The sequence below is a fragment of the Chlorocebus sabaeus genome, chromosome 8 (assembly GCF_047675955.1).
Source record: "Chlorocebus sabaeus isolate Y175 chromosome 8, mChlSab1.0.hap1, whole genome shotgun sequence".
Taxonomy (NCBI): Eukaryota; Metazoa; Chordata; class Mammalia; order Primates; family Cercopithecidae; genus Chlorocebus; species Chlorocebus sabaeus.
Window position 1 is genome coordinate 123,624,491 of NC_132911.1, and position 13,879 is coordinate 123,638,369.

The 13,879-nt window shown below is 41.5% G+C and overlaps 1 protein-coding gene across 1 annotated transcript in view; it reads left to right on the forward strand.

The window, feature by feature from the left end:
• DEPTOR (DEP domain containing MTOR interacting protein) overlaps positions 1-13,879 on the forward strand; it is a 192,954-nt gene that overhangs the window by 45,532 nt on the left and 133,543 nt on the right. Inside the window, exon 2 of the mRNA XM_008001442.3 lies at positions 12,484-12,662. Coding sequence (XP_007999633.2) covers positions 12,484-12,662 — 179 coding nt within the window. The remainder of the gene's footprint in view (positions 1-12,483; positions 12,663-13,879) is intronic.

Here is a 13,879-nt window from a genome sequence, read left to right on the forward strand (position 1 = left end):
TGGCTTCTTTTGTAGGCACTTCTCTGAGCCCCATCTGTATTTATATTGGTAGCAGTATCTGTGTGATATATAAATTGCATACATTCTCACTTTTATCATGGCACTTTAACATAGCTAGAATGTTTTCTTCTTCTTAGCCTGTATGAGCATAAAATAGGCAGAAGACAGATACTTCTGCCATTTACCATTTGGTAGCACAGAAAGCTCTCTAAACATAGAAATCAGAAGATCTGGGTTCAAGTCCTGACTCTTCATTAAAAATGTGACTTGAGCAAGTCACTTTAATTTTTCTGAGCTTCCTTCCTTATCTATCAAATTATTAATAATGACATTGCCTTCTTGATTGACAGGGATATTTATTATTATTATTATTATTACTATTGCGATGAAGTCTCTCTCTGTCATCCAGACTGGAGTGCAGTGGCGCGATCTCAGCTCACTGCAACCTCCACCTTCTGGGTTCAAGTGATTCTCCTGCCTCAGTCTCCTGAGTAGCTGGGATCACAGGCATATGCCACCATGGTAGGCTAATTTTTTTTGTTTTTTTTTTAGAGATGGGGTTTTACCATGTTGGCCAGGGTGGTCTGAAACCCCAGACTTCAAGTGATCCACCCACCTTGGCCTCTCAATATGCTGGGATTACAGGCACGAGCCACCGCACCCAGCCAACAGGGGGATTATAAGGCTCAACTCTGATAGTGTATTATGGCTCCATTCAGATGTCAGGTATTACTATTACTATGTCTGCTGTCCACCAAAGAAAAAGTTAAGCTTTTAAATAATTAAAGTTAGTTTTATTTGGAAGGCTTACTGAGGACTATAGACAGGGGCCAGGAGCTCGGGAGCAGCCCTTTAGAGAGGTTCTATCCAACTGCCCCAGCACAGTATTTCAGCCCATTGCCTATATACAGGTGGTGGAGGTTCAATACATGCAAAATCACATCAGACTTGTTCAGAAATTACATTAAGCTGAATCACGTCAGGGTTTGGATATAAGAGTGCATCTGGTTGTAGATTACAGAGGCATAATTACTAACCCCTTCAGATGTTATCTTATGGGTAGGAAAAGGCAAGGACTAGAGTCCTTTATCATTTGTTAATTTATTTGCTTTTTTGTTTGTTTGTTTGAGACAGGGTCTAGATTTGTCACCCAGGCTGAGGCGTGTGCTGCCACGCCTAGCTAATTTTTTTATTTTTGTTGACAGAGATGGGGTTTCACCATGTTGCCAAGACCGGTCTCGTATTCTTGGGTTTAAACAATCTGACAGCCTTGGCCTCCAAAGTGCTGGGATTATAGGCGTGAGCCATGGTGTGGGGCCTCATTTATCTTTTTTTGTTTTTTTTTTTTTTGAGACGGAGTCTCGCTCTGTCGCCCAGGCTGGAGTGCAGTGGCCGGATCTCAGCTCACTGCAAGCTCCGCCTCCCGGGTTTACGCCATTCTCCTGCCTCAGCCTCCCGAGTAGCTGGGACTACAGGCGCCCACCACCTCGCCCGGCTATTTTTTTGTATTTTTTAGTAGAGACAGGGTTTCACCGTGTTAGCCAGGATGGAGTGTGGTGACTCAGGCAAGAGACCTAGGGAGCTGTGTGCTCTATCCTGTTTTTTCTTCAAAGTGTCTGTCTAGAGAGCTACACGTTGTTACAGAGTCAAGGGCTTTGTGAAATTATGTTGGCAAACAGAAATGAGCAAACATGCCCTCTTATGTGTGTTACAGTGTCTCACTCTGCTAATACTCCATGTTGATTTCAAAGACAGTACATGATATATGAGATTCAGAATGAAACATGCTTCCTTCCTGGGTATGTTTATCCTCTCAGTCCATTGCAGTGACAAGACACAGAGCTTGCATGGAACTTTGCTTTGTACTAACTTGACATGAGCCCTGGAAGGGCTCTGTATAGAAGTTGGGACTCTGATTTGTTCTTTATTCACAGAGCCATTGCTAGTAAAACATTTGGCATGAACCACTTTTTTTTTTTTTTTTTTTTGAGATGGAGTTTCACTCTTGTTGCCTAAGCTGGAGTGCAATGGCGCAATCTCAGTTCACTGCAACCTCCGCCTCCTGGATTCAAGTGATTCTCCTGCCTCAGCCTCCTGAGTACCTGGGATTACAGGCATGCATCACCATGCCTGGCTTTTTTTTTTTTTTTTTTTTTTTTTTTTTTTTTTTTTTTTTGAGACGGAATCTTGCTCTGTTGCCAGGCTGGAATGCAGTGGTGTGATATTGGCTCACTGCAACCTCTGCCTCCTGGGTTCAAGCAATTCTCCTACCTCAGCCTCCCAAGTAGCTGGAACTACAGGCACGCACCACCACACCCCGCTAATTTTTGTATTTTTAGTAGAGACAGGGTTTCACCATGTTGGCCAGGATGGTCTCAATCTCTTGACCTCGTGATCCACCTGCCTTGGCCTCCTAAAGTGCTGGGATTATAGACGTGGGCTACCGTGCCTGACCTAATTTTCTATTTTTAGTAGAGTCGGGGTTTCTCCATGTTGGTCAGGCTGGTCTTGAACTCCTGATCTCAGGTGATTCGCCCGCCTCAGCCTCCCAAAATGCTGGGATTACAGGCCTGAGCCACTGTGCCCGGCCATGGACCACCTTATAAAGTGGTTACTACAGCTATTTGCAGTGTGTGTTTGTGTGTGTGTGTGTGTGTGTGTGTGTGTGTGTGTTGTCCAAGACCAATTGTTTCTGGCTCTACAGAATCACCTGTGCTCTATTTACATGAACCAGTTCTATTCTCTTTCCTGCCTATTTTTGTATTTGTTCTTTTGTTCTGATCAGGTTGGGAAAATTCAAGCATTTTTTTGAAGCAAAACTACATGAAATGTGTATTATGATCCCATTTCATGTAAAAAATATACATATATAGCCATATGTGTGCACATACATAGAAGATTTCTGTAAGAATACATAAGCAGCTATTGCATTAGGTTCCTTTGGAAAGTGGAGGTCAAGGAAAGCCTCAAACATATGTATGGCACAGTAGCTAGAAACATATAGTGACCTCCTATGTCCCCATCGCCTAGCTTCAGCAATGATCAGTTCATTGCCCGTTAACTCAGCTTTAATAATTGTCTGTTCATCTGAACCAAGGAAAGAGACTTTTGATTTTCATTTTTATACATATTTGAATTCTTTTTGACTGTGAGCATATATTATTTTGATAATTAAAAATCTGAATTAGAAAATAAGTTCAAGTATTAAAAGGATATGCAGTATGTTAGATTTCATTTTTTCCTGTTTTTGTTTTTTTCTTTTAGACTCATAGTCTTTCAAGGGTCAGTGATAAAGAGTGACTTTCCCCGGGTTCTCAGATCCCCAAGGGCATACATAAGCTGTTGCAGAACATCTGGAAAGGAGGATAGCTGCAGTTTAAAGCACATCTATGTCAATACTGTCGCCCAAATCACAGGCTCACGCTGTCAGCCCCACTATTTGGCTTGCTGTGTTTGTTAAACTGTTTACTTTGGCTGAGATTTATGACGCTGTTTTAAAATGAGAATATGTGGTTTCAATCTCCCCTTTGTTCCCTGAGTCCCACAATCTGCTGCAGTTCTCTGCAAGCTATTTTTGAAAAACAATTTCTACTTTTCTTATCAGATGGACAGTGATTTTGCAGGTATTATTAACACCCTGCACCCAGTAATGTTTGTTCTCTTAGGGCTGGAAGAGGAAATGGTCTGATGCAATTTCAGCAGCTGGTTAGCTGGACAGGAATAGAACATTACAGAATCACCTTGAATCTAAAGCCTGTGAACCAGCTGTCTGAGATGAATAATAGGAAGGTTTTTTTTTTTTCTTTTTTCTTAATTTATATTTCATAGCCAGTGGGATTGAAAATGCAGCTAAAATACAGATGGTCACTCTTCCCAATGGTTTAATGTGGATTGATGGGGACTCTGCTGCTCAGAAAACTATTCTAGCTACGCTTCCCACCATGCTGAATACATAATATGCACGAATTAACTTTCACATCAATGAGATTGCTATCTCCTACTATTTGCTATGCACTAGAATTGCAACAACAAATAAGCAACTCTCCTTTAGTATCCCTGATGTCATCTAGTTGTAATACAGTGCGATGAATGCTTTACTGTTAGCGCTAAAATATTGTGGGAGAATAGAGGAGAGAGAAGGCTGTTTTCTGGCTTTGAAAGGCTGGGAAAATGTTCACAGAGGAGGTGCCCTTGAAAAGCTGACCCTTGAAGAGAAGTGAAATTGTTTTGAATTATTGAAGGCAGGAAGAAGGAGCATTCTAAGCAGAGGCATGGCGGGTGATTAGCATGGAGGGTTCAGAGGCTGAAGAAGAGTTCAGAATATTCAGAGTACAAAGCAGGAATGCATGTGACTGGGAGGTGAGAGAGACAAGGAAGCTGAAGAGGAGGCCTAGGATCAGGGTGGCAGGCCACCTTAGCTCGTGGGTAGGTGAGGTTCTTTTGGATTCGGGGAGTCGAGGCCCACTCAGCCCCCTGACGGGATTGGTAGTGTCTTGGTTATTATAGGAGTGCACATGGCTTGGAAGAGGAACTGGAAAACTCTAAGGAACTGAGGAACTCCTGGAACTTGTTCCTCTTGGATCCCTCATTTGCTGCTTTAGGGGCTTCCTGTTGCTTTCTTGGCTTCTCTTTGCTGCCTCCACTCCCCTCTCCTTCCTGATGGTCCAGTTTCCTTGATGACTTTTAGCACTGAGTTTATTTATTTGTTTATTTATTTTTTACCTTTGCTCCAGTAATTCTTGTTTTGTTTTGTTTTGTTTTGTTTTTTTGAGGCAACGTCTTGCTCTGTCACCCAGGCTGGAGTGCAGTAGTGCAATCTCAGCTCACAGCAACCTCTGCCTCCCGGGTTCAAGGGATCCTCCCGCCTCAGCCAGCATAGTAGCTGGGACTAAAGGCATGTGCCACCACACCCAGCTAGTTTTTATATTTTTAGTAGAGATAGGGTTTTGCCGTATTGCTCAGGCTGGTCTCCAACTCCTGACCTTGGGCGATCCGCCCACCTCGGCCTCCCAAAGTGCTGGGATTACAGGCGTGAGCCACCGCGCCCAGCTGAACATAACATCATTTCTATTAGTGTCTTTATACATTCATTGGTTCACCAAATATTAAGTATTTGCTGTGCCAGGCAAAACACTTATGTGTGTGCAATATGAAAATTTTTATCTCTTTATTGGGACAGTTTTTCTGGAATATACAATTTTCAAAGCTCATTTTTAGAATTCTGTGTTTCTGACTACAAAAGAAAAAAAGATAATAGCACACTTCTTACAGATTTTAACCCCTAGTGACATGTCTAAAAATATTGAGTTCTAGGCTATATCCTGGATCCAAAATTATTTCCCACCTCCCACCCGGCACATCATGCTCAATTTTCTTAAATGTGGAAATGTACCAGGCCCCAGTGGGACAGTAGGAATAGTGTGTAGTACTTCTCCCCTTCCACCCTTGCAGGGAATTCGTGGAAATCAGGAATGTTCAAGAATTAGCCCTAAGCTGAAGGGTCATGGAAGGATAATAACTGAAAGGTTCTATTCTGTAGTTTGTTTTCTTTTTTGAAACAGGGTCTTGCTCTGTCACCTAGGCTGGAGTGCAGTGGCACGCTATTGGCTCACTGCAACCTCCACGTCCTGGGTTCAAGCAATTCTCCTGCCTCAGCCTCCCCAGTAGCTGGGACTACAGGCACACACCACCACGCCCGGCTAATTATTCTGTAGTATTTAAAGATAAATAGGCTGGGTGCAGTGACTCAGGCCTATAATTCCCAGCACTTTGGGAGGCCGAGGTGGGTGGATCACCTGAGGTCAGGAGTTTGAGACCAGCCTAGCCAACATGATGAAATCCCGTCTCTTCTAAAAATACAAAAAATTAGCTGGACATGGTGGCAGGCGCCTGTAATCCCCACTACTCGGGAGGCTGAAGCAGGAGAATAGCTTGAACCCAGGAGGTGGAGGTTGCGGTGAGCCAAGATTGCACCATTGCACTCCAGCCTGGGCAACAAGAGTGAAACTCTGTCTCCAAAAAAAAAAAAGATAAATACTACCTAATAATTCTTTTAGATTGGAAAGTTTACAGCAGCTAAATCTCTTGGCTCATAATATATTCCTCCTCCTACTATATATACCAAATTACACAGTAGCTTGTTCTTCCACATTTTAATTTCTAAGTAAATTGGTCTTCATTATTCTTGGATTCCTGACAGACATCGCATCTAAGAATTAATATTTTGCATTCTGCCACTCTGAGCATGTTAAACAAATTACTCAGTGTCGTTGTCACTGAATTAATTAGAAGGATTCATGTGATGACTTTAGCACACCCTATGTAAACTTGTTTTTTTTTTTTAAAGCTGCTGCTTAGTTTTTATTATGAATAATTACAACTCTACATAGGTATCATTTGTGGTTTTAGAATTAACGGCCTCAGGGAGTTGTTGTGAGGATTAATGCCCATAAAGCAGTTCAAACTGTCCCTAGCACATAGATGTGTAAAATTATCTTCATTTTACCAGTAAAAACTCTGATGCTCAGAGGTTATAGAGTTACTGGCAGCACCAGGGTGAGAACCAAGTCTTTGTATTCCTAATCCCGTTTTTCTCATTATCCTCAGAACTGACATTTTGGGGTGAAATCTGTGATAGTCGGAAATGAACAAATCTGTGTGGAGTGGAAATGTAGCAGGCCCTGGTGGGACAGTAGGGATAGTGTGCAGTGCTTCTCCCCAGGAAGTACTTCAGACCCAGGAAGAGCTGGTGGGTCTGCACTTCCTGAAACACCCAGAACATGGCCTGGTTGTCAAAAGGAAGAACTGAACCTCATTGGCTTGCTGGGAAATATTCCTGCCACCTCTTTTGTTTTAAAGATCACCTGGGACTTCCCTGGAGCTGTGTGCTAGAGGCTATTTTAGTTGGTTTTATTTAGACTTATTATGTATATTGAGGTAATATTGTAAATTAATTTAGTGGCTTAAAAAATCTCCATGTCTATTAACTTCTGTCTGCTGTATATATATGTTTGTGTTTATTTATTTATTTTTGAGATGAGGTCTCTCTGTGGTGCCCAGGCTGGAGTGCAGTGACATGATCTTGGCTCACTGCAACTTCTGCCTCCCAGGCTCAAGCGATGCTCCCACTTCAGCCTCCCAAGTAACTGGGATAACAGGTGTGTGCCACAACACCCAGCTAATTTTTGTATTTTTGTAGAGACGGGGTTTTGCCATGTTGCCCAGGTTCGTTTGAACTCCTGAGGTCAAGTGATCCTCCCGCCTCAGCCTCCCAAAGTCCTGGGATTATATGTGTGAGCCACCATGCCCAGCTTATCTGCTTTAGTTGCTTTTTCTTCTTTGTTTTATCAAAGTATTTTTTCAAGAAGAATTTCATTTTTCAGCTATGTGATTCATTTGTCCTGACAGTTTATAATTTGCTTGATAAACTGTGTGACATTCATTTATTTTTCAAGATCTGTATCTCCCTCTTCATAATTGTATCTTTGAGTCCTTATTTTCCTGACTTTATGTTCTTTTGAAATTGTTTTTAAATTTTTTATAGTTCAGAACACTTTTAGGCAATTGTCTGTTTCTTGAATTGTGTTTTCTTTCAGACAGAGTTCTTCTTATCTGCTGAATGCTCTTTTTCCCTTCCCTCTGTTTGTCCTTTCTTTTCTTTTTTCTTTCTTTCTTTTTTTTGGTATTATTTATTTTTGCTTCACATTATCACCTAGCGGTTTGCTTTTTTCCATGATGTTTATGCTTAATGCAGACAGTTCTGTCCATGCTTTCAATCTGTCCATACTCTATCTGTGCTCGGAAATAAAGACAGGTGACATCTCCTTAGCACCTTCTTAAGTCATCTCAGAATGTCATTTTCCCCTCTGAGCTAAATTTGATAGCTAATTATTTGTTCCAGTGTTTTACAGCTTAAGGGCTCCTGGTGATGGAAAGGAGAGAGTCTTGCTTCTGAGGTTTTGTTCAACTTCCTGTCCTAGGGTTCATTTCATATAGTCAGAGATGGATCCCACTGCTATGGAGGGATATTTTGGCCACTGCAATGGTCCCCAAATTTATTATTGAGCTTGGGAGGCTTCACTGTTAAAGAAAAGATCTAGTTCTTCATTTCCTTCATTGCACCTATCTTTCCCCATCAGCCATTTCAACTGTCTCTTAATCAGAAAACAGAAAACTCAGTTATTTGTGGTTTTTTTTCCTTCAAACTTTGGGGTTATTAATGAAAATTCTGAGGATTTCATTGACTTAGCAACAAAGCTTCTGGGTAATGAGAGTCTACTCGCCTTACCTTGCCACTCCAAAATCTCCTGTTTGTTTTTTTGACTGCTACTTTATTTATGTTTTCATCTTTTCCCCTTATTCAAAAATTCCAAAGCCTTTTTTTGGTCATTTCAATGAGTAGAGAGTATTTTAAGGCTAATCCACCCTATCTGTAATATAGGCCTAAATCACTTTATGATATCATGATTCCTTTTGTTTGTTTGTTTGTTTGTTATTTTTATTTTATTATTCTTTTCTTTCCAACCTTTGTTTTCACTTCAGGGAATTCACGTGCAGGTTTGTTACATGAATAAACTGCATGTCGCAGGGGTTTGGCGTACAGGTTATTTCGCCATCCAGGTAACGAGCATAGTAGGCAACAGGTAGTTTTTGGATCCTCACCCTCCACCCACCCTCCACACTAAAGTAGGCCCCTGTATTAGTCCATTCTCATGCTGCTAATAAAGGCATTCCTGAGACTAGGTCATTTATAAAAGAAAGAGGTTTAATGGACTGTCAGTTCCACATGGCTGGGGAAGTCTCATAATCATGGCAGAAGGCAAAGGAAGATCAAAAGGACTTCTTACATGGTGGTGGACAAGACAACTCGTGTAGCGAAACTCCCATTTATAAAAACACCAAGGCTAGCTGTGGTGGCGCACGCCTGTAATCACAACACTTTGGGAGGCCGAGGTGGGTGGGTCACTTGAGGTCACGGGTTCGAGACCAGCCTGGCCAACATGGCAAAACCCCGTCTCTACTAAAAACATAAAACATTAGCTGGGAGTGGTGGCGTGCAGCTGTAATCCCCACTACTCAGGGATTGAGACAGGAGAATTACTTGAACACAGAAGGTGGAGACTGCAGTGAGCCGAGATTGCACCACTGCACTCCAGCCTGCGTAATAGAGTGAGACTCCGTCTCAAAAACAAACAAACAAAAATAATATAAACAACAACAAAAAAACCCATCAGATCTCGAGATTTATTCATTACCATGCGAACAGTATGGGGAAAACTGCCCCATGATTCAATTTTCTCCACCTGGCCCTGCCCTTGACATGTGGGGATTATTACAATTCAAGGTGAAATTTGGGTGGGGACACAGTCAAATCATATCAGCCCCAGGATCTATTGTTGCCTGTTTACTTTTTGGTTTTTTGACACAGAGTTTTGCTCTTCTCACCCAGGCTGGAGTGCAGCGGCACGATCTTGGCTCACTGCAACCTCTGCCTCCTGGTTTCAAGAGATTCTCCTGCCTCAGCCTCCTGAGTAGCTGGGATTATAGGCGTTCACCACCATGCCTGGCTAATTTTTGTATTTTTAGTAGGGATGGGGTTTCACCATGTTGGCCAGGCTGGTCTCGAGCTCCTGACCTCAAGTGATCCGCCTGCATCGGCCTCCCAAAGTGCTGAGATTACAGTCATGAGCCACAACGGCCGGCCTGTTGTTCCCTTCTTGATGTTCATGTGTTCACAATGTTTAGCTCCCTTTTAGAAGAGAGAACATGTGGTACTGGTTTTCTGTTCCAGCATTAATTTGCTTAGGATGCCACTTAAAAACATTTATGGAGTTAGGGTTTCTTTTTCCTTGTCTGGCTACTTCTTTTTGCTGTTTTTTTTTTTTTTTTTTTTTTTTTTTTTTTTTTTTTTTTTTTAAATTACTTTCCTTAATATGAAGAAAAGGAGATTCTGTGCTTCGGTTTCACTCCACCAGCTTTACCAATTTATAATCTTTACAGTTCCCATTTCCTACCTGGTCCTTGGCAAATGAAAGCTAGTCTAGCTCCAAGCACATGGGTTGAAGTATCTTCTGAAATACTTAAACATGATGATTCAGGTGCTCTAAAAAAAATTACACAACTAGCTTTCCCTAGAAGAGGAAGCCCTAAGGACTCAAAGTGTCTTCTGGCATCAATGTAGGTTCCTTTCTTTTTTAGCATAAAATATTAATCCTAATGTACTAACCTGCAAGTTGAATAAAATATATCCTCCATAAGGTTGTCAGAAAATGCAGAGTACCCACTAAAATTTGAATTATAGATACAGTATAATGAATTTTTTTTATTTTTTTGTGTGTGACGGAGTCTTTCTCTGTCGCCCAGACTGGCGTGCAGTGGCACGATCTCAGCTCACTGCAAGCTCTGGTTCCCGGGTTCACACCATTCTCCTGCCTCAGCCTCCCAAGTAGCTGGGACTACAGGCGTCCGCCACCACACCCGGCTAATTTTTCGTATGTTTTAGTAGAGACAGGGTTTCAGCATGTTAGTCAGGATGGTCTCGATCTCCTGACCTCGTGATCCACCCGCCTTGGCCTCCCAAAGTGCTGGGATTACAAGTGTGAGCCACCACACCAGACCCATGAATTGTTTTTTTAAAGTATAAGTAGGTCCCATGCAATATTTGGGTCATGCTTTTACTACACAATGGTTTGCTATTTATCTGAAATTCAAATTTAACTGGGTTTCCTGTCTGGTTTTTCCTTCCCAAACCTGGCAGCCCTACTCTATCACCACCATCTTATGAGAATGTTTTCTGGGTCTATTGGATACCTCTCCTTTAGTATTTTCCTGATATCACTGATATCCTCATCTCTGTTACTAGTGGATTCATTGCTATGTCCTTTCCTTAGCCAATCCTATAGCATGACTTAACTCTTAAGTTTTAGATAATAAATATTGGCAGATGGTAAAACATTGCACAGTAAGTAACATTTATTCCTAATTATTTAGCATTCAGCCAAAGAGCAGTAATAAAGGATATAAGATAGTCTTTGAGTGACCAAAATAGACGTCATAAATTCCATGCCAAAAATGCTCATTTTCTTTCTTCATAGATGCTCATATCAGGCTTTTGCTCAAAATATTTTAACTCCTAAATACTGACTACGTAGCAGACCATGGCAGAACAGAAATAGCAGATCAGGGGAACTGCTTGAGTTTAGGAACAAGGACAACAGGTGCATATCACAGCAGGACAAGGGAAGGAGATAGGAGAATGAGAAATAGACCCTAGGAAGTTGTGGAACCACTGGGTGCAAAGTACATAGCTCTGGCCATATATGTGGTCTCTGAAGGCACCACTGTGGCAACATTCTGTGGCATGGAGCCATAAGCTGGTATTCAGCTGGAAGGTGTATTGGGACAATATTGGTATTAGTAACAGATACCTGAATCAATTCACTAAAGCACAGGGAATGTACCGATTCATGAAATTTAAACCCAGGTTAGGTGGCTTCATGAACTGTTGAATTCAGGTGCTCAAACAGGGTTGTTTGTAATCTCTCTCTCTCTCTTATCTCTATCTCTTTATCTATCTGGTTCACTTTGCTCTGTGTTGTATTTCTTTCTAGGCAGGTTCTTCCTTTATGATGGCAAGATTGGCTAGTAGTAGTTCAGGACGCATATATATATGTATATGTATGTATGTATATGTGTATGTATATATTTTAAGAAGGAGTTTCACTCTTGTTGCCTAGGCTGGAGTGCAATGGTGCGATCTCAGCTCACTGCAACCTCCACTTCCCAGGTTCAAGTGACTCTCCTGCCTCAGCCTCTTGAGTAGCTGGGATTACAGGCACCCGCTACCATGCCTGGCTAATTTTTGTATTTTTAGTAGAGACAGGTTTTCACCATGTTGGCCAGGGTGGTCTCAAACTCCTGACCTCAAGTGATCCTCCTGCTTCGACATCCCAAAGTGCTGGGATTACAGATGTGAGCCACCACACCCTGATGTATGTTTTTAGTGCCTAGAAGTACCTAACAGGCAGGTGGTAGACATCCATTAATATTTGTTATATGAATGAATGACTACAAGTAGGGTGGGCCCTGAACAATTTGTGATAAAGAGGGTCCACTTTGTTTCAGCATATTTCTAGGGTTTTTGTTTGCTGGTTGGAACAGTAACCCCACTGGAGAGAGAAAAAGCAGGGAGTGAGACAGAGTAGGGGATGGAGAGCTTTTCTCACTCTCAGGAGTGGCAGGAGGGTTCTGGGTTGGCTGTGATTGTTTTACCCTCCTATTTACCTCTGTCGTCTAGATCAGAGGCTGGAGTCACTTTCTGGAGCCTTTGAGCTCTGACAGTATGGAAATCACCAAGTGAGCTAAAGATACTCAATAACACTCTCATGCCTTTGGAACTTCTGTTATGTTATTACTCTCTGGGATTGGTTTAATAATTTGTGCTGTCATCAAAATTTCCAAAGTAATTGCTAATTTTTCTTTCAGGCTCAGGCTGCATGAAGAAAAGGTTATTAAAGATAGACGTCATCATCTCAAGACCTACCCAAACTGTTTTGTCGCAAAAGAACTGATTGACTGGCTGATTGAACACAAAGAGGCTTCCGACAGAGAGACGGCAATTAAACTCATGCAGAAATTAGCAGACCGGGGCATTATTCACCATGGTAAGTGAGGTGGTGAGTCAAGGTGACTTGAGAGAAAATGAAGGACTAAATCTTTTCATGAACATACCCACTTAAGAAAGAAAACATTTTGCTTTATTTTATCTCTACTGTACCTCTCCCTGATTTCATTTTCTTCCTCCCTCTAAGAGGCATTTTGGTTATTTCTTTTTTTTTTTTTTTTTTGTATTTTCAGTAGAGACTGGGTTTTACCCTGTTGGTCAGGCTGGTCTCGAACTCCTGACTTCAGGTAATCTGCCCACCTCAGCCTCCCAAAGTGCTGGAATTACAGGCATGAGTCACTGTGCCCAGCTAGAAATTTCGGTTATTTCTATGTACCGCTTTATACCTCTTTCTCTATTCATCTTTAAGGAATGCATCATGTTGTCTTAAAAGTTTTCTCTCATTATAGAAGTGCATATTTATCCTTTTGCAACCTGATCCACACACTGTGAGCTTCATCCACGTTGATAGTATATGTCTTATTTGTTATTTTTGCTGTTGTATAATACATATGTATAATTACGCCACTATATATTTTTCAGTGGGCATTTATGTGGTTTCCAAGTTTTTGCTGTTACTCTCAGTGGGTTCAATAAAGATTCACCAACATGTCTTCTTGAAATCTCTCATCCTGGCCTCGACCTTTGCACATGTCGTCGTTCTCTTGGAATGCCCTTTCCCCTCACTTTTTGCCCAATTTCTCTTTGTTCTTCAGGTCTCCACTTACATGCAAACTCTTCAGGGAAGCTTTCTTTTTCCAAAGCTGGGTCACTGTGTTCCTGGGGCACTGGGTACTCTTCCTTTAGGCTCCCATTGCACTCTGTCCTTACCTCTGTAGCCTTTTCATACCATATTTCAATTACAGTTGACATTTCTCCTTACCTCACTAGATTTCACATTCTTTGAGGCCGATGCATGCCCCAATACGCTTTAGAAGAGTTTGTGGATTGCTTGATGAATTGAATTACGTGAACTTCCTAAAGACAATGATGATGATGATGATGATGATGGTGATGGTGATGGTGATAATAATAGCTAAAAATACTGAGGACTTACTCTGTACCAAGTGCTATGTAACTATTTTACATGTATTAGCTTATATGGTAGATACTTGCATGCATGAAGAATTTGGTAGTGAAATAATTCTTAATTAGCATCATCCTTCACTTGAGTAATTAAATAAGAGTGATTTTTTTTCTCATTTGCTTCTCTGTGCA